Source organism: Coccinella septempunctata, chromosome 1 (genome assembly GCF_907165205.1).
Source record: "Coccinella septempunctata chromosome 1, icCocSept1.1, whole genome shotgun sequence".
NCBI lineage: Eukaryota > Metazoa > Arthropoda > Insecta > Coleoptera > Coccinellidae > Coccinella > Coccinella septempunctata.
This window is the reverse complement of record NC_058189.1, coordinates 65,093,164-65,116,926: the sequence shown is the minus strand read 5'-3', so window position 1 is coordinate 65,116,926 and position 23,763 is coordinate 65,093,164. Positions and strand designations below refer to the sequence as shown.

The window sequence follows — 23,763 nt, the reverse complement described above, 5'->3', positions numbered from 1 at the left end:
TATTTAAAAGGGTTAAGAGGTGCGCAGATTTACGAAGATATGCTTAATACCCTTGGTGATCAATGTCCTTCGTATGCGACCGTGAAAAATTGGACTGCAAGCTTCAAAAGAGGTAAATTTTCCATTAAAGATGATGACCGATCGGGAAGGCCAGTTGCTGTGTCAGTCCTCGAAAATATCGATGCAGTTCGTGACATGATTTTATCAAACTGTCGAATTGGGCTAGAACGACTGCTGCACTGACTGCTCGATTTGAAAACGATGTAGACTTCTTAAACCGAATTGTTACTATGGATGAGAATTGGATACATCTCTACGATCCAGAAACAAAGCAACAATCGATGGAATGCCGACACTCTGGTTCTCCAAGACCTAAGAAGTTTCGTGTCAAAAAATCTGCTGGAAAAGTTCTTGGTTCAGTTTTTTGGGATTGTCATGGAGTAATCATGATTGATTTTTTGTATAAGGGTAGAACAATAACCAGAGAGAACTATTCGACATAACTGACCACTCTTCGGGAAAAAATTAAAGAGAAAAGACGCGGAAAGCCATACAAAAGTGTTTTGTTCCTGCAGGACAAGGCCCCTGCACACAAATCTCATGTTGCCATGCAAAAAATTCGTGACTTAGAGTTTGAATTACTAGAACACCCCCCTTATTCACCAGATTTGGCTACATCTGACTATCATCTCTTTCCTCAATTGAAAAAAGTTTTAAAGGTTGTAAATTTCCTTCCAACGAGGAGGTAATAAAAGCTGGGGAGGTCTGGTTTGCAGAGCAAGAAGAAAAAAAATTTTTAAAGGTCTAGAGACGTTTCAGGTTCGCTGTAATGAATGTATCCAATTAAGAAGAGAATATATTGAGTAACAAAATATTTTGACATTGAAATTTTATTTGGTTTTATAGTAGGCTAAGAATTTTCCAATGTATACTCGTATAGGCTAGTGATTATGAATTTTACTCCACACATTTGAAAGCAATTTCTAATTCAGTTGCGAAGATTCAATTCGCGAATTTTTTTATTCATTTTTACGATCGAATCAAACTGATTTGTTTATGACAGAGGATTTCCCAAGTTTAAAGTCCTGTAGCTTCGTACATCTGAAGTTGCTGCAAATCAAGCCAATGAGTTTAAAATTTTTCATTCTGGAGGTCGATAGGGTTTCAGAAAAGATTGAAATTGTTGTGATGCGTGTGTGCCAATTTCGAAAAACAATTTCAGCTCCATTGGAGTATTTTCAATGAAAGGAATATGTACTATTTTCCATTATGAATTTCAGTTCACACATTTCAAAGACCGATTGATGTATCATCAATGGAGGCAATACTAGGTATTTCCCAACTTTTTCCCCTCCAATAATACGAGTTCCATCCCTAGTATTCAGTATACAGAGGGAAAATGCTCCCATTTCGCCTCCTATATCATTCTGGAGCGGCGTCAGACCTCTTTGTCATTCTAATCCCTCAAGAAGTAATCCCATCTTCTGCGCCTTGGAAGCCGAATCCTCGACATAATATCCAATATAAAAACTATACATTTTGACCGGGTTCTTTCATCTTTCGTTTCGTCTCACCCACCACCACCGCCGAAGATGCAATACCAATATCTGGATATATTACATATACTTCTTGGTAGCGAGAAAGTCCCAGATATTTCATCTCGCCTATAGGCCACGTCTGCGAGAAGAAGATTATGGGTTAACGTTGCTCGGTGGCTGTTATTGAAATTTCGGGATTCTGCGTGAATTTGTCAGGCAGGTTTCTGCGATTTGATTCGAGCATTTTTAAGGGTTTAATGGGAACTTCTCTGAAACGATCAATTTATTTTTGTGACTCGAAGGATGTTCTATTTTCTGTTCACCGTACCTGACCTTGATCTTGTCTTGATTTCAAGACAAAATTTTTAAAATTTCACGACCTCTTCTCAAGACAAGACAAGAAGTTTGTCATCAAGACAAGAATTCTTGTCTTGTCGACCCCTACGAAGTTTCACCAGTGTGCCACCTTTAGTACGAGGATTTATCGAAGAATTCTTAGCCTACTATAGAACCAAATAAAATTTCAATGTCAAAATATTTTATTACTCCATATATTCTCCTCCTATTTGGATACATTCATTACAGCGAACCTAAAACGTCTCTAGACCTTAAAAAAAATGTTTCTTCTTGCTCTGCAAACCAGACCTCCACAGCTTTTATTACCTCCTCCTTGGAAGAAAATTTACGACATTTTAAACTTTTTTTCAGTTGAGAAAAGAGATGATAGTCGGATGGAGCCAAATCTGGGGAATAAGGGGAGTGTTCTACTCATTCGAACCCTAAATCACGAATTTTTGGATAGCTTTCCGCGTCTTTTCTCTTCAATTTTTTCCGTAGAGTGGTCATTAATGTCGAATAGTAATCTCCGGTTATTGTTCTACCCTTATCCAAAAAATCAATTATGAAAAAACTGAAGCAAGAACTTTTCCAGCAGATTTTTTGACACGAAACTTCTTAGGTCTTGGAGAACCAGAATGTCGCTAGTCCATCGATTGTTGCTTTGTTTCTGGATCGTAGAAATGTACCAAGTCTCATCCATTCTCTTTTAAATACAGTTTCAATTTATTGCGTAACTCTCGTTTGCTTTTTTGACCTAAAACTTCACACTGACACTTCTACTAAGTTTTTTTTTATGCTTGGAACTGGTCTAGGCTAACTAGATATCAACACATCCTCGTAGTTCCCAATTTTACGCAACCACAGCATTTATACATACAAACTTTCGGTTTGGAAATTTTTCTGAATTGTATGAGAAGGTTCTCATCAACTCGACTAAAATAAAGAAAGCCCTTTCAAAATAGTGAATCCCTATACGAAATTTTCGGGAGAAATCTCCAGATTAGCACTCGACTTCACGTAGAAAAAACACGTCGAAACCACGTCAAAGCAGGCACAGGCTCGGCCGACCGAGACCTTGAGCACATCCACCCCGATGAAAATACTACGCCACTTAACCCGCGACTGTTAAAACTTCCCCAGGTGAAGTCAGAAAATACACCCGTCCCACTCATAAATACCGCATAACCAAGAACTTTCGCCCCACTTGAAAAATGAGCTCCCAGACTCCAAAAACTGCCCGTCCTTTGATCTATTCATCTCCACCCCAATCTCCCCGGCAGAAGTTGAGGAGCGTGCCCGTGCGCGAACGGCAGTGTTAGGCTACTTTCACACCATCCGTTTTTGCCGTCGGTCCGTCGAAAAAAAAAATGGCTTACGCCCAGCTGTGGGAAATTCCGTTTAAGTTTAATGTTCCATTAAAATTACTCGCAGAATAATGTGGGCGGCCTCAAAAAGTCTTTTCCGTTCAATTGAAACCCATTGGAATCATTCAAAAACAAGGCAATTTAGTGCCTCATAAGCAAAACAGAGAGATGTACAAACGCCTCAATCGCAAAAAAAAATAAAGAGATATTTAGAAACGCTGGAGTGAAACATTCGCTATATTCTCCGGACATTGTATTTCCAAAGTCAAAACTGAATCTGATGTTGACGATCACTTCGAATATCTTGAAACCTTTTCGAATCTCAACTATAACTGGCACAGTACTTCTGTGTAGACGCTGCATTAGACGATCAGGTATTTCATTCATTCATTCATTGCTGTAACCCGTTACCGGGAATAAATCTACAAAAAGAGGAAAAAAAAAATTCAAACAGACTTGTAATTTCTTGGGGCTAGTTGCGACTGTGTGCCCTCCTGTGACTAAAGAGACCCAACCGTGACCTGCAGATCCTTCCACACTCAGGGCATGGACAGTTACCAACCAGATCTGGCCGCCGCTGTATCCTTCTCGATTCTCCAGTATAACTGTGTACCAAAGACCTCCACTGTGACCTGTCTAACGCTAGTTGTTCCCAGTTATGATTGGAATTTACTAATTTTAGGGATTGATGTAGTGTATCCTTAAACCGCTTATACTGGCCTCCTGGTTTCCGGGCTCCCTCAGTGAATTCGCCATATAGAGCTATTTTGGGGAGTCTTGTGTCTTGCATCCTCAGAATGTGGCCGCTCCATCTGAGTCGGGCCCTCGTTACTTGAGTCTCAATTGTTGTACAACTCGCGCGTTGCAAGACCTCTGCATTCGAAACTTTGTTGGACCATCTGATGTGCATTATCTGTCTTAGATGACGTTGTTGCGCATGTTCAAGCTGTTTAATATGTCGGCTGTAGGGCGTCCAGCTTTCGCTTCCGAAAAGAAGCGTATAGTTGGGTAGCCGATGATGCTTAATCGGGATTTACTCGAGCGTCGTGGAGACCTAGTGGATTCTGAAGATTATATGGTAGAAATAAAAAAAGGTTCTATGATGTATGCACTTTCATCGATGGGGAAAGCGTCTGCAGGTATTCAAGGATGTAAAAAAAAATCGTCAGGTGTACATACCCGAGCGTGTCAGATTAAGATACTGTATATGCTCTAAGTGAGACTGATAATGAATTCAGTTTGCGTGGTGGGGCTGGCCATACAGAAGAGTTGAAAATGGTAAGAAAAATTCTCGACCCAAATGAAGCTACTTTTCAAGAGACTAACTATTCGAAAGTGACGCAAGGTCACAGCGGTACTTCGAAAATGCAAAGGAAAAATCGTTACTTGGACATACTCGAGCGTGTCAGATTTTTCATACAGATGTTGCAGACCTGTTGACCCATTAATCTGACACTAATCAGAAAGGGTTTTCTTAAACTGACAGTTTGAAGATGATAACAAGGCCCTTTTTTCAAATACCTCCCTTCCTGTACCTCTAATCGTTTCTGTATTCATTATGAAAGTTGTAGATAATAAAATTCTATACAACTTTTGTCTGAAACAATTTTACATACCCTTGAACGTTTTTGAGTTGGAGGGCGATAAGGGCGAGGAGCTTAGCCACACATGCGAAAGGCCAAGATCAATGTAGAAACCCAGTCTAATGTAGGTACATTCATCGCCATATATCTCAAAAACGTTCAAACGTAGAAAAAATTGCTTCGGATAAAATTTGCATAAAATTTTATGCTTAACAACTTTCATCATGAATGCGAAAACAATTCGAAGCCTAGGAAAGGAGAATAATTGAAAAAAAAAACTGATTTTTGTGGCCTTTATGGCCAATTTTTATTGTTTCGGCTAGCTGAAACTGTCAGATTATATTTTTTCCGTTATTCTTGAATCATTAGCTTCGAAATAAGGAAAAAAGTCACCGCGCTCGAGAATGTACACGTGAATTTTTTTTTTGCAAGTTTGGCGCCCTCCCACACATATTCGTCACGCTTAAATTGTCAAATTGAGAGAATATATACTTTTCAACATGTAATTAACCACATATATCTTAATCTGACACGCTCGAGTATGTACAATGATCGTTTTTTTTACTATTCTGACAGGCTATCCTAGACAATTCCCCCTATAACAGGACTTTTGGTAGAGGTAGTCTACAGGATCCAAGGTATCTCGCTCGAGTTAATCCCGAATTTCCTTCTTGGGCTCCCCAACTAGTACGAATCAGTGAAATATGCATATAGCTATGCGCATACTCATCAGTTTCGACATCTCTCATTTAAAAAATTTAGAATTATGAAATTTTCAGCTGAAGCTCGTCTTTCTATATGGGACAAGAGCTGCAAGCATAGGAATTTGCTCAAAATTAAAACTATAATTCAGAGAGTTTGATGAGACGCAACCAACCTCGAAAAAAATACCGTACGGATAAAACCGAACGGTAATTCTTCCTCGAATTGTCTTCGGGTAAAAACCGGACGGTGTGAGAGCAGCCTTGCGGCACCGGTCACGATCGACGACTGTTCGCGGCCCTTATTGTTATTCAGGGGTGGTCGTTTTTGAAGTTTGCCGTTCCTTAATTCACGATCCTGCGGGAGGAGACCTGGCTAGGGCTGCAGACGGTGACGAGCGGGAGAACAGGAATTACACGGCAGGGCGACACAATAAAGGCGGTTGGTGTTCTCGGAAGTTGTTTGGGGCCGCTGATAAGGCGGGCTTGAACGCTCTTATCGGATGCTTCAGATGGGTGATTAATGGAGGAAGTTGTATCACGTGACTAGGTATCTCACATATATCTTCATTCCAATAAGTGTTCAATTAAACTTGCTGCGACTGAATGAATATAAAATGGATGTGGCAGAAACTCGATGAAAACTTGAAGTTATACTAAAAAAGATACCATATCAGCCAGTTCCCAATTTTATGAGATATAATTTTATGGGGCAACCATTAATCAGAATCGGGAATGTCTAGACTCTAGAGAATACAGCGGGTGTGGAAATAGTACATTTTTTAACTGGTAGAAAAAGCCTAACCTAATTTCTGGACGACTGTGAAGATTAGCAACACAGAGTCCAGGAATGTGGCTTTTCCTACAAGGTAAACATACTATTTTTCGCAAATCGTTCAAAATTAGACAGATATTAATTCCTCCTCCAAAGCTAGTTGAGGTTCATTAGAATTATTGCCAAAAAAATCAAGAGGAAAGTACGAATATGCATATAAACGTTTTATGGACTACCGCAAGAGTAAAAACACGAGTTCTTCCTCAGAAAATGCTGTGATGGCATACTTCCTAGACCTTCGTTTTAAGATGAAATCTTCAACATTTTGGGCCAATTATCCAATGTTGAAGTCAACCCTTGCAATTAAACACAATGTAGATATATTCACATATTCAAATTTTCGTTCTTTATTGAAACGGTAAACTCAAGGTGATGGGGCAGAGAAATCTGCTATTTTAACAAAGGAAAAAATCGAAAAATGTATCCAGGAAGCTCCAGATAAAGGAAATTTAATGATTAAGGTAATTTATTAGGTTTTAATTTTTATTCAGGTTACACCTTTATTCATTTTTTAGGTTGCTTTATTATTTGGTATTTCTGGGGCATGTAGAATGGATGAGTTAAACCAAATGAATCTATATGATGCAGAAGACCTAGAATCTAAGCTTTTTATTAGCATACATGATTCGAAGACCAAAAAAACAAGATCATTTGTAGTTAATCAGATGCACTTGAATCTTTAACGAAAGTATGTTTCGTTAAGTCCAGAAAATATGAACAGTGACCGATTTTTCTTCAAACATCAAAGCGGAAAGGGTTGAAGACAATTAGTAGGAATACATCAATTTAGGAAAAATGCCTAAAATAGTTGCTAGTTATTTGAACTTGGAAAATCCGACAGAATATACTGGTCACTGCTTTCGTCGGCCATCTGCAACAACATTGTTTGACTCCGGTGTCGACATAACAGGGTTAAAGAGGCATGGCCGATAGAGAACATCAAACGTTGCTGAAGGATATTATCGAACCTTCTTCAATATATCCTTCAGCAACGTTTGATGTGTAACGTGGTTTCCTCAGAGAACCTTATCTCGAGCGCCAGCTATTCTTTTCACTAGGAAGAATAGCAAACCTACCACAGTAGCTGCTAGTCGGAGACAGAGTTCGCTGTTATCTAGGGTGGTAGCGATAACGAAGTAGTCAAAATCAAATTATGTAGGTACTAGTTTATTCAAACCTTCGGAAATATGAACAACGGAAATATGTGTAGGTATGAAATATGAGCGAATCGATCAGCAAACATACATTCTGGAAATTCGATCCGATCACGAGCACTTAATAAAGTTTATACCGGGTACAGTGAAAATCAAAGGTTTCGATTGAAATTTATTTTGGGAGGATTTTGCATCTCTTCATAAACTTTTTAGGGTTTTCACTCCCAATCTCTGAAACAAAATCAATTAAAAATGAAATCAACGATTTGCTCCTGCGTAAATTCTTGCACTAATTTGTCAGGAGCAAATTAACTATAAAAAATTGTTGCCTGACAATGAACTCAAAATAAATAACGTTGAAATTATAATTCTTCGTAACGTTTCGGAGTCTATAGCAGACTCCTTCATCAGACGGAAAAATCTACTTTTGAAAATCTTCTGAATTGTCGCTTTTTGTCTGACATTAATTGTCAACACACAGAAACAGAGACTGCACAGAAACGTTGATTCATTTAATTTTGAAATTACCGGATGACAGTTCCTTCTTTAGTAAATTGATCCAAATATGATCTATTCCTATCGAACAATTTGCCAAATTATTATCTTGATCTAACAGAATACACGTAGACTCTTTAATTTTTCGCTTAAAATGGTCTGGTTCTGTCATAAAAATTTTAGTGTTGTCCCAATCCATCATGTGGTCTCCCGTATTAGAACAAATGTGATCTGCGATTTGTGATCGATTAATTTCTCTAATTTTAATATTATTTTTATGTTCGCGTTTTCTTATTTCTAGAGGTCTGGACGTTTCACCTGTATATGTTTTACCACAAATACAGGGTATGTTGTAAATACAATTTTTTGATTTTTGTTTTTCGTTCCAAGGTTTAGTTTTTGTTAATATAGATCTTAAATCATTTTGCGTTTTAAAAACAGTTCGTATGTTGAACTTCGAACCGATTCTTCTTATTTTTTCTGAAAGGCCATTAACATAAGGAATTACATTCAACAAATTTGGTTGTTCTTGACGGTTTGAGATTGGGAGTGAAAACCCTAAAAAGTTTATGAAGAAAATCAAAGGTTGTTCAATAAAATGCGTCAACCAGAACGGACGAAATGGATACTAAGGATAACCTCGCGAAGTGAAATGACTTGCTATACGGTATCGGGATGTAACTAATTGTATTTCTCCAGAACTGAAAGAAACACAACCAGGGCGGATCTACTCGAGACTTTTATTCGCTACCCCAAGGGCTACGCTCCATGACAGATAGCGAAGAAAAGGTCTATTTTGAGCGCAACTACGGGATTTCACTGACGACGAGCGGTATCTCTTATTCTCTACCCCAAGGGCTTACGCATCATGACTGATAAAAAAGAAGAGATTTCGATTTCAACACTTATGACGCGGAACGCGAACAGGGGGGTTGACGGGATTTTCTCTTCACTACCCCAAGGGCTTACGCACCATGACTGATAGCGAAGGGAAAAGTCAGACTCGCGAAACAGGGTAAAGTACGATAAAAAATAACAGAAAGCGATACAGTACAGCAGTGTCAAAGAAGTAACCGGTGTAGGTCTAATAAAGAAACTGAACGGTACAGACGGGGACCTACCTCCTTTTTTCAAGGCAACCGCGGAAAAAAAACGAAAAATAAAAATTGATTTCTAAGAGCACTACTTTCGTAATACAAAATTTATTCTAAATTCGCTGATCGGCTCGTCGGGCACACAATCGCAAAGACAAGAGGAAAGAGAGTAGAGAGCGTCAAGTGACAAAAGAGACTAAAGAGTAGAAAAATCTACTTTCATAGGCAAATCCCCCTACACGTTAAAAATCTGAAAATTCCAGAATGCGACAAGAATGAAAAACGTCGTCAGCTCCGGTTTATCGCATATCAACATCAGAAAAACGTCGAAATCTTCAACGGCATGCAAGAAAAACAACGTTAACCACAGATAAACGGTTTTTTACATTTACTCTGCCTATCGGAATGAATGCACTGAAGATTTGAGAATTAACAAAGGCGGAAATGTGAAATGAAAAGAATGCACTAAAATGAACTCCAATTTTCTTAGAAAACTGGGATTCATTACAGATGTTCTCAGGTAAAATCTAGCCGATTTCGTAAAGAATTAATTTGACAACATCAAATGACAGTTATTGTCACAGGTTTTCATAAAATACTGTACCTATTCACAAAATTGATGATAATATATTGCTAAGTGACGAACCCGGACGTAAAGTAAATCAGTACGAAAAGTGAATCAGGACGAAAAGTACTCGACTTCAAAAATAGTCGACTTTTTGTTGGGAAATTAGTACGTTAAATGTCATTCTTTGTTCAGGTCGACGAAAAAACGTTTCACTTGAACGTTTCTAAATATCTGTCACATTGACTGATAGTTCGACGAAAAAGTCATCTTTCAGAAACGACTCGAGCTGAATTCAAGAAAACATTGAACTTGAGACTGCGATCTCGGCAAGAATGATTTAATATCCATTCTATTCTCATCCCGCAGTCGTCTTCAATTATACTTTATAATTAAAGTACACATTCCGCACAAACCCCGTCCCCTTCGGAGAATAACACCGCCGAACCTGAGCAAACACCGAAAAACATTCATTCGTTACAAAATATCCCGACATAAATCGCGAATATTTGACAAAACATCGTGAAATAGCGCCATTTTCATCTGGCGGAATGATTTTTCTCGGCGTATTACATTCGGAAAACTGGGATCTGGTCGCTTTCATCGCCGGGCCCGTTTTCCGACGTTCGCTTTCAGCGCGCGGGCGGCCTTGGAAAACACGAGAAGGTGGGATCAAAACAGAAATTGTTACCGAAAGGCGGGCTAATTTTTACGGCGGGAAAGGCGCTTTTCTGGCGTTGGTAATGAAGCTGATTTGACTCCATAGTTTACGGGCATCGCCGTTTCTCTCGCAACAATGGGGACGAAAATGGGTTATTCTTATCGTCGCCATTCATTTTTCAGCTTAAATCCTCAATTATAATGGCAATTCATGTTCGTAGGAGCTGGAATCTATTCAAAATGGCCGCCTACATTTTATCTGCTACGTCACACGTAAGTGGCGTTGTCATTGGTTCGGAGAAATTACTTCAATTGTCATATTCAGCGTATAACAGCTTCTCGATGACATATGACAGTAGAACCAGATTCTTCTTCTTCTATATCCGGTAAGCACTTGGAACATAGATACATGGAATGGACATTCAATGATGTTTCTCTGTCTAGCGCGATACTAAGGCTGTGGCGTTATTTTGAAAAATTTACATAGTTCCTATCTATTCTTACTGAAAATTTGTGTGACAATGATGTCCGAGTCGAATGTCTCAATTGTGATTGGCGACACTAAGCAACTATCTCACTCCAGTCTTTGGAATCTTTGGAATGTTTATTTCTAGACATCGACAGAGAAGGGAAAGCAAGAAGATATACAATGACAATGTCTTGACAAAATAAACACTTCTTTCCTATACATAGATAAAAATATGTAAGGAGCCATTTTAACCATGGACCCCTAGAAAAACAAATTTCCTTCAGAATAAGATGCTAAGAAAACTTGTCCATGTTGAACTGGAAATCAAAAATGATTTTCTAAATTAATTTTGTGTGAATGTCTTAAACATTGACCAAACGTTCATTTCATCGTGAAAAATAGTAAAAACTGACATCTTCACGGAAAAGTGTATATCGAAGATTTGCTCAAAGGATGCAAATTTTGAAAACTTACTCAGCTTTTCCTATTGTCACAAGATAGATTGAGATATTTTCAACAGATCAAGATATATTTTTCATGAAAACTCTTATTGAAACACCCAAATATTCTCCGTTCCTCGATGTAAACGAACAAAAATGCATTACTTTTTTATTTACAGAAATTGACACCAGGGGACGTATCGCTTGTTTGGAATTCCCATAGAAATTATAACTATAAATTGTTAGATTTACTAGTATATCTATGGGAATTACCAATATTCCGAAAATCATTCCACTCGATGCCCTCATTGGCGTAGCTATCTTAATCTTAGACATTGTCGTGCAATAAATTTAAAGAATTCAATTCTTATTCACTAACTCGACTAACTTGTGATGGCCTCTTTAGCACTTCCAGTGAGTAAACAGCGTTTCGATGCAGTAGTCGAATTTATCTCAAATTTTCTTCTTCATAACATTACCCACTGTCTATGCTACGCCACTGCTAATGGGGCCAGTACTGTCAATTAAGCTTGACCTTGCCACCTTCTACGTCATCATCCTTCCAATCGACTTCAAACTGAATTGCACTTCCTTTCTATACCGAAAAGACCAAACAGCGCAAACTCAGAAAATAGAGATATTGTTATCCCCCTTTTGATAGACTTTTCCTTCTCTATCTTGAATATTTCTATGGCACTACAAAAGCCTTCACTTTGCAAAGGGAGACGACAATGGGAAAATGCCAGACAATTGGGGAATACTCCTTCTGACGAAAATTATGTATTTTCTAGGAAATATTTTTGAAACGTCACATTTTGAAATAACCATTCAAACCGTTTCCCCAAAAAAATTATTTTAAGTACTTAAAAATGAAAAATAAAAATGGGTATTTAAAATTTAAAGCGTTTCGTTTCTATTGCACAAGTTGGCAACATCGACTGAAATATGCGTTGATAATAAAAGACAACAAATACACTATCTTGATGAGATAGACAAAGATGGCTATCGATGAAGTCTGCGACGAACGAGGAAAGTCATAAACTTTTATGGGATTTTTATGGCCCGTTGCTGTTGACGCTCGCCAGTGAGTACGCACCTTATGATGGCTGTAAATCAACAGCTGTTATTTTATAAACAAGACATTGTTCGTTTTATTTTCTAGTAGGCGCTGTTGCCAAATCGTAAACTATAAACGAGGCGATTTAAATTTTGAAACCTTATATTTCAAGAATAATTTTGAATAGTTTCCGCGGTGCATTCGATAAATTCATGAATAAAACTCATAATTATTCAGTTTAAACTTGCATATGCTGTGATAAACCAAATCGAGGAAAATTCCCCATTATGAGTAATTTATTTATGAAGCATTTCAAAATTTATAATTCTACTTCTTGCTTAATCGAAACGAATCAACTGTCTTGTTGAAATTGCGGGGTAGTTGAGAAACACACAGTCTGCTCCATTTTTCCCCCGCACCCATCTCCCCCGTAACAATTCCTATTCAAACATGGTGCCTCATATTATGTGTGTAACTTGAAGGCGGGAATATGTTCAAGATACCTAGATAGTTAGTTAAGGAGTTATGGTTAGTTTCGAATAATTATAAAGTTGCTTTCGAGAGAGACGGGATCCAATTAAACTTTCGCCCTGTTGGATTCAATATATATGGTTGTTGTTTCGCAGGACAGATGCTGGACCGTACCCTTCTTTATAACGGGCATCCCATTGTCAATTAAGGAACGAATTGATAACACATGCTGAAATGTGAATATCAATTTGTTGGTATGCATCTTCAGAATATTACAGTAGTTCCACTTTCGTCCTAAAGATGGCAGCACTCAACGAACGTCTTTTTTCAATTTCACCAGGATACGAATTGTAGCCAATGGCGAGACTTTTCGAGAAATTTTTTTATGTGGAAATTCATAGAAGAGATGATTCCACCTCGGAAAGTCAATGGCATGAATGAATATTTGTTCTTCAATGAAAAAATTTTTTTATTTTTTTTTTCCGTTTGACGAATAAAAAAATTCCTGACTTTCCGAGATGACGAACTGATTGAATTGATTCATAATGAAAACCCCATATGAATTAGTGGTTTCTGACGTAACATATTCATTTTTTCCTTTTGAAATGACCACTAAAACGGTGTAGAACCCTCTTAAAATCACAATGGCTGCCAACGTTCAGCAAAAATCCGTTCAAGTTTGCAGCAATTTTTACTGTGCATTAATGTTAAATCATTCAGGATAAACTTTTTTATAGACAGCGTCCCTCAACAACACTTATCACTAATCGAACAACAGTATTTTTCAATTTTTATTCAAAAGGGGGGTGTCCTCACGAGATTTAATTTTCCCAGAATGAATACACGCATGATTAGGTTGTCATCGGTAATTCAGGGTTAACTTCTCCCTGATGAAGCCCGTATATTGAGTTCGTTGGTTCGTGAATTCAGCCCAGAAACTGAGAGGTATTGATGTTAGGATGAATTTGGTGCTTTGAACTCCACCCACACCCAAATGGCGTTTATTTGTTCATTACCTACGATAATTAAAATTTGTTATCGAGGGGTTCTAACCCCTCTCTCTTCTTCAGTTATCTAAAATTTTGGTAACAGTTGAAAGGAAGACTTCCAATACTCCGCATGCGATGTACGTGTAATAAGAAATTGCCCAAAAAATCGATTTAAATCATCATAGATCATAAGACTCAGCTCAGAATATGTCGAAAATAGTCCTCTTTCACCTCTGCCTTGAACAAACGTTGATTTTCTACCTTGAAGCTTGTGTTTAGTCAATTTCACTCAAATTCACAACTCACCTGATAACGAAGCGGCAGAGTAGAACAGGAAGAACTTTATCCATGAAAGAAGAAGAATAGATGTCAATTTCATGTCGCCTGAAATACCATCTCTATTCCAAGGGGTAGTTGATTAATCCATGGCACTTTAAATTTCAGTATGGTTCATTGGGATCTAGCAGATTGTAACCACATCACTATCTGAAAAAAGAAAATTTCTTACTGCAGAAATTTATTATCAAAACTAAACAGACCATAAGGTCTTTAGGAAGAAGAAGAAGATTCAACAAAATTAGAGATTGGTATATTCTTCAACTAACGAATGGATTGAATGAAAAAATCAAATATGCTGAACTCAGAATCCAAAGTCCTTTCAAATGAGTTATCATTTACCCCATCTTCCCTATTCATAATATAGGGATTGGGGCTGTAACACTAAGGGTAGAAGAGAAAGGGTTTTGAATTTGATCAGAAATTGTACCCTTGGAATCAAACATCGAGCGAACTTCTCTGTATTTAATAATTGCGGCTTGTGGCAACTACGACAGTTCGCTGACGTGACGTTGGAAAATGGAACTGAACTACTTTCATATTGTCGCTGGGTACTATTTCATTATGACTTATTACGTTGAAAGGTTCAATTTAATGAATGGGGAGCATTGGAATATTTTCCTTAACTGAAAAAAAAACGGGATATTGATGTCGAAATTATTCATCGGTGGAAAACGACCCTGCTATCGTTTATTCATTACTCACAATATCATGCGATGGATGGAAAAAAGGTGATTCCCAGTATCCCAGTACACAAGTTAGAATTGCAGAAATGTGATTGTTCAGTTCTAACCTAGAGAGAATAAAGTGCTCATCGAATATTTTGATGATTCTGTTTTGTTTTTGTTCCGTATGCTGTAATGTTAGTAAACTGCCTGAATCGACCAATACAGGGTGAGTCTTTGACTCGTACAAATATTTCAAAAGTAGATTCTTTAGGTCAAAATAAACATTTTTTCCTATACCATTTTTTCTCGATTAGGCTTTGATGAAAAGATAAAGCCATTTTAAGTTTTCATAATGAGCTGTGCCACCCCTGGAAAAACGAAATTACTCTCAGAATAAATAGCTTGATCTGTGACACTACACATCTGTGGATATTTTGAACAGAGTTGTATTCAGCCAGAGTGCAAAATTTTTCAAATTACACAGATAGTTTTTAATTTCTTAACATCAAATTACTCGAAAACGGCGCATTATACGAGGAAATATGAAGAATACTTTTATTTTACAAAACGTTCAAATATTCATTAGATAACGTCCAACTTAGTTTCAACAAGAGTTGGGTTCCTTGAATTTTTGGTATTTTATGGTAAATAATGAGAAAACTGGAAGACGTGGATGATATCTTGTGTTCGAAAAAGATTCATCAAATAATAATGAAAAACTATATTCCGAAATTCACTTCTTTCGATAAAACCGTTTGTGAGATAGAACAAAAATATTATTTTTTATTGTTTTTCAACATCCTGTATCTTTCAAACCGAGCCGATGCGGAAAAAATGCTGAAGGAAAAAAGCGCTTTCGAGAATCTACTGTTAAAATATTTATACGAGTCAAAGACTCACCCTGTATTGTACTGTGCAATTGGACATAAATCTCAACAGACCCAACATCACAAGTAACAGTTTTCCTCTAACTCTATGTTGTTTTGAAATCTAGTGGTTTGGAAAGATGGAGCGATTTTCGAAACATAATTAAAAATAATTATTTTAAGCACTTAAAAATGAAAAATAAAAATGGGTATTTAAAATTTAAAGCGTTTCGTTTCAATTGCACAAGTTGGCAACATCGACTGAAATATGCCTTGATAATAAAGGACCACAAATGCATTATCTTGATGATATAGACAAAGATGGCTGTCTATGAAGTCTGCGACGAACGAGGGAGGTCGTAAAATTTTATGGGATTTTTATAGCCGGTTGCAGTTGAAGCTCGCCAGTAAGTACGAGCCTGTAGATCAACAGCTGTTATTTTATAAACAAGCTGATCGGACATTGTGCTTTTCATTGTCTTGTATGCGCTGGTGCCAAATCGTAAACTTCGCACAAAGCGATTTAAATTTTGAAACCCCATATTTGAAGGATGATTTTGAATAGTTTCCGCGGTGAATTTGAAGAAATCATGAATGAAACTCATAATTATTCAGTTTTAACTTGCATATGCAGCGATAACTCAAATTGAGGAGAATTCCCCATTCAAATGAAAGGTGCCAAAAACATCTTCGAAAGCTTCTCTAGGAGATTCCTAGTCTAGTGTTATTCAATTTTTCACTCCGTTACTATGAAAGCAAGTATCAGTTTCGAAATATTCTACTTTCCGTAACTGGTTGCGAAAAGTAAAACGTTTCAAAACGTCAATGAGTTTCAAAAAGTGTCACTTTATATGTCAAAATAAATTACAATATATACCCCATGAAAGTACTCGAAATGATCGAAAGTCATCAACACTAACTAGAAAGAATCGACCTTCGTTTCCTACGAATAGAACAAATGACCCTTCACGAGGCTCATTTATGAGGGGAATCCGATTAGGTGAACACAACTCACGTTTTTCCCCTCAAAATCACACCCTCCTGTCCACAGTGCGGCCAATGAATTAAAACTGACATTTTCATTATCTGATCAGACTGGTGAACTAACGACGTGAGATATCGTATGGGCCACCCCTACTGACGTGCCATTTTTCTCTTCATAAAATTAATCTGTATCGATAGCTCCGACGTGTTCAATCAGCGTGGCCAATTCAACACTGTATAATAGATGAGGATACTGCCCATATAATAAAATGAGCAACTGATATATGGATTTTCCTCGTTGCTGTCCATATCACATTTAACTGGAACCCATCCATATTCATTAGTTCTCACGTGACATTTGATTCATTCACGTCATCTATCCTGCCGGATTCTATTCGATGGGAATGACTAAAATTTCAATTTTTTCTATACAGGGTGAGTCTTTGACTACTACAAATATTTAAACAGAGGACTCTTGAGGTCAAAAGAAACACTTTTTTCATTTAGCATTTTTTTCTATTCGGCCCTGATGCGAAGATATAGCCATTTTAAGTTTTCATAATGAGCTGTGCCACCCCTGCAAAAACAAAATTACCTTCGGAATGACTGCTTACGAGGATGTATTGATATCTAGTTAGCCTAGACCAGTCCCATGCATAAAAAAATATTGCGTTATCATAGCAACGAACAATAACTGTGTCAATGTGAAGTTTGAGGTCAAAGAAGTAAACCACAGTTACGCAATAAATTAAAAGAAAGAACATGTTCATCGAAATTTATTTAAAAGGGTTAAGAGGTAAATAGATTTACGAAGCGATGCTTAATACCCTTGGTGATCAATGTCCTTCGTATGCGAACGTGAAAAATTGGACTGCAAGCTTCAAAAGAGGTTAATTTTCCATTGAAGATGATGTAAACCACTAAACCAGAATTACGCAATTCATTGAAAGAAAGAAGATGTCCACGGAAACTGTGAAAATCGAAAATTTGGAGTATCGAGCCATCATCAAGTACCTGTATTCAAAAGGGTTAAGAGGTAAGCAGATTTACGGAGATATGCTTCATACCCTTGGTAATCAATGTCCTTCGTATGCGACCGTGAAAAATTGGGATGCAATGAGCTTCAAAAGAGGTAAATTTTCCATTGAAGATGATGACCGATCGGGAAGGCCAGTTTCTGTGTCAGTCACCGAAAATATCGATGCAGTTCATGACATGATTTTATCAGGCCGACGAATTGGGCGAAAACGGATATCTGAAGCAATGAATATTTCATACGAACGCGTTCACATCAATTTGGACATAAGAAAAATTGCTGCAAAATAGAGCCCCAAATGTTTGAATGTTGACCAAAAGCGTGCAAGGGTAGAAGCATCGCGTCGATCTGTGCTCGATGTGAAAACGATGTAGACTTCTTAAACCGAATTGTTACTATGGATGAGACTTGGTACATTTCTACGATCCAGAAACAAAGCAACAATCGATGGAATGGCGACACTCTGGTTCCCCAAGACCTAAGAAGTTTCGTGTCCAAAAATCTGCTGGAAAAGTTCTTGATTCAGTTTTTCGGGATTGCCATGGAGTAATCATGATTGATTTTTTGGATGAGGGTAGAACAGTAACCGAAGATTACTATGCGACATTACTGACCACTCTACGGGAAAAAATTAAAGAGAAAAGACGCGGAAAGCTATCCAAAGGTGTTTAGTTTTTGCAGGACAACGCTCCTGCACACAAATCTCATGTTGCCATGCAAACAATTCGTGATTTAGGGTTTGAATTACTAGAACATCCCCCTTATTCACCAGATTTGGCTTCATTCGACTATCGTCTCTTTTCTCAACTGAAAAAAAGTTTAAAAGGTCGTTTTTTCTTCCAACGAGGAGGTAATAAAAGCTGTGAAGGTCTGGTTTGCATAGCAAGAAGAAACATTTTTTTTGAAAGGTCTAGAGACGTTGCAGGTTCGCTGTAATAAATGTATCCAATTAATAGGAGAATATGTTGAGTAATAAAATATTTTGACATTGAAATTTTGTTTGGTTCAATAGTAGGCTGAGAATTTTTCAATATATCCTCGTATATGTCGTCTGTACCCCAAACTATACACAGTGTTTGCTAGAAATGGGGCAGAAATGGTCCTTCCTTGCCTGAAAATATTTCGTTATTCCGATGCATCCCTTCTGAGAAAAGGGGTGTCGAAAAAGGAAACTTTTCCCACATCTACGTCGATATCCAGAGATTTTCATAGTAAAGATCTCGATGCCACCATCAATTAATCCGATCCAGTCTTCTTCCCCACCCCTCCCCTTGTCTAGACTCCCATCGAGCCTCGTAATAACCTCCAGTCATTATAGTTTCCGTTTTTGCCAACCCCCAGCGTCACGGGAGCGCGCGAACGGCAAAGACCTTTTGTTTCTGTTGTGCAACATCGGCATTGTCCTCACCTCCATTGCATCCCGCAACAACAAGGGAGACGCATTGTGCTTTTTCCGTCGAGAATATCAATTTTTAGGTGGAGGTTATTGTGTCAGAGACACGAGCCGGGGTTTGAATCCCGTTCCGGTCGGTCGCCGACGGCGGGGGTTGTTTACCCTGGCTGCGTTGTGTTTCCGGGTCTGCTTTTCCCGGTGCACACTGTTTATTTTGAGATAGTTGGAACTTTGAAGGATCAGATGTATCGATGGGGGGTTTTAGTGTTTGTCAACAGGATCGGGAGATGGTTCTTCCTTTGACGCGGTTAGGATGAATTTATATCGCGAGTTTTCCATATTTAAGGGGGGTGAAACGAACAGGCTTGGGTTATATGGGTTTCGGATGAGTGAGCGTAAATTTAAAGGGAAAAAGATCGTTTGTTTAGAGTTTTAATAGGGTTGTATCGAAAATCGATTGGAGCTCGAAAAATGAAATTTTCTTATAGAATTGATAAAAAATCTCTTTCTGGTCGTTATGTTTAGTTTGGGACTCATGTGAAGTTGGTAGAGAAGAACTTACAGAGCGCTACTCAGAACTCTCCTGTGATCAATCTTTGACACCATGTGAAATATCGCTTTTTCGAACTTTTGATCTTTTCTCTGATATAGCTGATAAAATGAAAATTTTCTCGATTAAACTCTCTTGACATATTTCTTAGAAATTATAGGGCGCTGCTCAGAATTCTGCTGAGAGAATTTTTGCCACAATAGAAAATATAGGTTTTTCGAATTTCTGACCTTATGTTAGAGCTAATAAATCTAAAATTTTGGCTTTTTCGATTAAACTTTCTCTATATATTTTGACGAACTGAACGAGCGCTATTCAGAACATTCATCCGATCTGAAATATCTCTCATTTTTTCTCCCAAAATGATATTTTTCAAGAGTCAAAAACCAATGTTATAATTTTTTTTAATTTTTGCAGAAATTTTCCTAAAAATATTGAAGAACCCTAGAACTGTTTCTTCGTCAACGAAAAATAGCACCAGAACTAATTTTTCCATAAACGACCGTGCCACTAATTTGTTCCAGAACTCTTTTAAATCTACCTAGAACTCCAGAAAACGTAGTTTTTCAAAAAAGTCGGCACCAACTTCACATGAGTCAGTTGCTTCCACATGGTCAAACATTCAGATCTCTACTGTCAATGATTTGACTGTTTAAAGCTATAGTGATTGTCAGGAAACGGCCAGTATGCGAGATATCAGGACAACTCCAGACCACACACGTTTACAGTGACTTCCCAGGACCAGACTCCAGAACTCCAGAAGCTTGGATGCATTCACCATATAGCCCGGGCCTTGCACCAAGCGTTCACCAAAGTTTTCTTGCCATTTTCACTATAACCACTGTATTTCCTGCCGAATGTGGTCTGTCGAGCGAACTCGTCTGCTTGACGAATTGTTGTAGGTACATTCGTTAAATCTGGAAGCCATGGGAGGAGATAGCGAGATAGCAGAGATAGCGAGGTTTTGACTCAGTCTTCACGACACAGATGGCGTTTCGCGACGAGAATTGAAATAGTTTCTCAACACGTCGGTCCGATTTTGTTTAAAACCCCATGGTTAGAATATCTGGCGCTACACTGTACTTATGAAGGGCAATGATCCCGAAGCTCTGCACAGTTGTGTTTAGATATTTCAAATTCTTTGATATTTCCTACGCTCTTTCATGAATAGCTCGAATTATTGTTATAACACAATATGTTGTTTTCCAATTTGATTTATCTTTCATTGCAAAACTTACTCAGTGATAGGCAATTGGCGTCAGGAGAAGATTGTGGAAATCGATCACAGGAGATATCCGAAAATAGGACAAAGACTTCCATGAGAGGGACATTATGAATAGAAAAATCCGAAACATGAAACATGTCAAATGATTTCTTGTATTTCACAAAAATAATGGATTTATTTTTCTCCAGCCTATTGTTTCGTCACAATTTATTCGTGTCTCACCATTGTCTTGTAGGTACGGGTTGCAAAATGGTGGCTGTTACCTCCTCAGAAGTATAGGTTGATTCATTGAGGGTGGTGACCAAATATGATGACACTTTAAAGGTTGGTGTGAAAGCAATTTTTTTTCAACGACTTTTTCAAAAAGAACATGGGCATATCTCTATGACCTCTAACCTAGAGAATCATCTCCAATTGCTCGTGAAGAAGGACGGAGTAAAAAGATGGTCTTTTTGGAATTATCCAGTTACCGTTTATGTTTACACCAAAGCACTGAGGATAGATGGACTCTTAATGAGGAATTGAACCCTAAAACGCGTTCTCCAAAAGATTCGCTAGAAACACAATGCCTTGCTAAAGCTAAAGTCTTATCTGCAAAATTTATGTCTTTCAGGTTAAACTGGATTCTGGTATAATGAGTCATGTTCCACCATGTAAGCAAGGTCTGACAGTCGCATCGGCATTAGAAAAAATAGTTATTTTGAAGGATATTTATTTTTCCTGCCTGCAAGAATTCTAACATAAAATGTGGTATCGAACCAAAAACAAATTGGTATATTTATATTACCTATCTTATATACAGGGTGTTTTCAAAGGTGAGGCTTTTTTTGACAGAAGGTAGAACTCATCAAAATAAGTAGTTTAACCAAAAATTGTCTATATTAAATATCCAAGATGGCTGAGATGCAATCCCTAGAAATTCGAAAAAATTTCATTGAATTTCAAGTACGGGACTGTGAAAGGTGACTCCAGCATCGCAAAAACGAAACAAAACATAAACATATGGCTGGACCATGAATGGTTCAGTACCAAGTTCATCGGATTAGATGCATCAGGTCACTTTTGAGAGAATCATTATTGTTGTATCGTGCAATTTAGGGTGAAAAAATGTAGAAAATCGAGACAGTTTCTTGAAAGTGCTTATGTTAGTTATGTTGAAAAAGTGCTATGTTTTCCCATTTCATCCCATTTTTACGACGATTGTTGGAATCTTCGATAAGGAGATTGTGATGCCCATTTAAAAATTCGTGACCTATTTAGACGAATTTTATTGGTGAGATTTTGAAGTAATTTTTTTGTCACACTTGTGTTCTGAGTCTCTTCTGTCAGTTGGTATCGAAATGAGCCATTTCATAAAATCGTGTAAGTAACTAAAAAATAATGAGAACAATTCGGCAATCCTAAGTTTCCATTTTCATTACCACGTAAATATTGAACGAGCCAATATCCTAAACGAAACCACATGGTCGAATCAGGAGAAGTTTTTTCCCACTGGTTCGCGATAATTCAGCTAAAAACGGTCTAGGGTAGTATTAGGATCTATTCCAGTGATCATTTGAAATTTTTTTTCAACTTTGTCATTTTGAAAGTTTTGTATAGGTGATTTTTGGTGAAACGCTTCATTTTGACCAGTTCTACCTTCTGTTGAAAAAAAAAACCTCAACTTCAAATACACCCTGTATTTTACAAATTGCTCAACTACTCCTCAAAACTCCTCAAAACAACCTTGTTCAGGCAGATTCAACCGCCGTCTTGAATACAGGCTGTTTGAGGGCTGTACTACAAAGATCCTAGAGGAAGAATCATCTTGTTTCAAGACATCGCTCTTACTCACATTTCAGCCCAATACAAGCCATAAAGAATGGGTCATTCGTCATACATCCCAGACTGATGGTGACTTATTTATGCAGAGTTACTAACAACCAATATCTAAACAAGAGAACAATCTCATGAGGAGATGGCAAAAACAAGCGCACGCCATCTGACAATTGAATTCTTTCCTAGTAACTCTGCATAAACTCACCGTTAGCAAATAAGGAATTCTTATTTTTACGGTTTTCGCGAATTCAAAAATGCATTGAGTCATGGAGTGTGGAGGAGAATAGTTTCAGAGCTTAGGAATACCTAACTATTTTCTATACATAATCTGTGTTTTGCTTCACTAGACACAGAGTAATAAAAACAGCTCTCGTTAGGGTTTTTTTTAATTATCATCAATATACGTGATGATGAACGATTGTCTCATCATTTAAACATTCTCCAAGTAAGTTTAACGTACAAGATGATTTCATTTCATAAGATTTATCGCGTATATCGGCAGATCCTGGGGTTCCATGTTCACATGTGTCCCGTACTAATTGAATCATGCATAAACCCACAACTACCCCTAAGAATACTCCCCGCAGAGGATCTCACCTCCAATATATCATCCAGTGGCGAAAAACCACAAAACACCGCGTCGAAACAAGCGCAAATCACAATTTCGACGATCCAAATCGACTGGGGGTAAGATCGCGAAAATACGGCGGATGTACAGAACCCCGTAACGTCGGATGCGCGCTGGGGGCGAAAACAGACTGGCTCGTCTTCCTTTCTGTACGTGCCGAGTCCACACCACGCAGGATTGTGCGACAGGACACAGGACACTGCGAGGGGGAGCAACCCGCGAGAGAATGACGGTCCGAGAGATGACGTCGAAATTTCCCCTTGTGGTCATGCGGGAGTGGATGACAGAAGAGAAGGGTGAATTTTTTGGATGTTATACCAGTATTTTTGGGGATAATACTTAAGAAACATGCAAAGATTATAGAGTAGAAAGATAGGAACCGCCCTCATATCTGTAGTACTAAAAACCGACTACATTTTTATCAGTGAAAACACATTTGACAATTAGATGGCGCTGTAAACGTACTGTCAATACAGTGACTCTATCAAACACAGTGGCGACAATT

The 23,763-nt window shown here is 37.9% G+C and overlaps 1 protein-coding gene across 3 annotated transcripts in view; it reads right to left on the bottom strand.

The window, feature by feature from the left end:
- Positions 1 to 23,763, bottom strand: part of LOC123308947 (hemicentin-1) — a 325,793-nt gene that overhangs the window by 283,967 nt on the left and 18,063 nt on the right. The window contains exons 1-2 of one of the 3 annotated variants that reach the window (XM_044891782.1): positions 23,228 to 23,371; positions 14,061 to 14,240 (exon numbers count right to left, since the gene is read on the bottom strand). In XM_044891782.1, coding sequence (XP_044747717.1) covers positions 14,061 to 14,133 — 73 coding nt within the window. In that variant the 5' untranslated portion in view covers positions 14,134 to 14,240; positions 23,228 to 23,371. Of the gene's footprint in view, positions 1 to 14,060; positions 14,241 to 23,227; positions 23,372 to 23,763 lie in introns of those variants that run through there. The other 2 variants (XM_044891796.1, XM_044891790.1) reach the window with 2 other exon arrangements.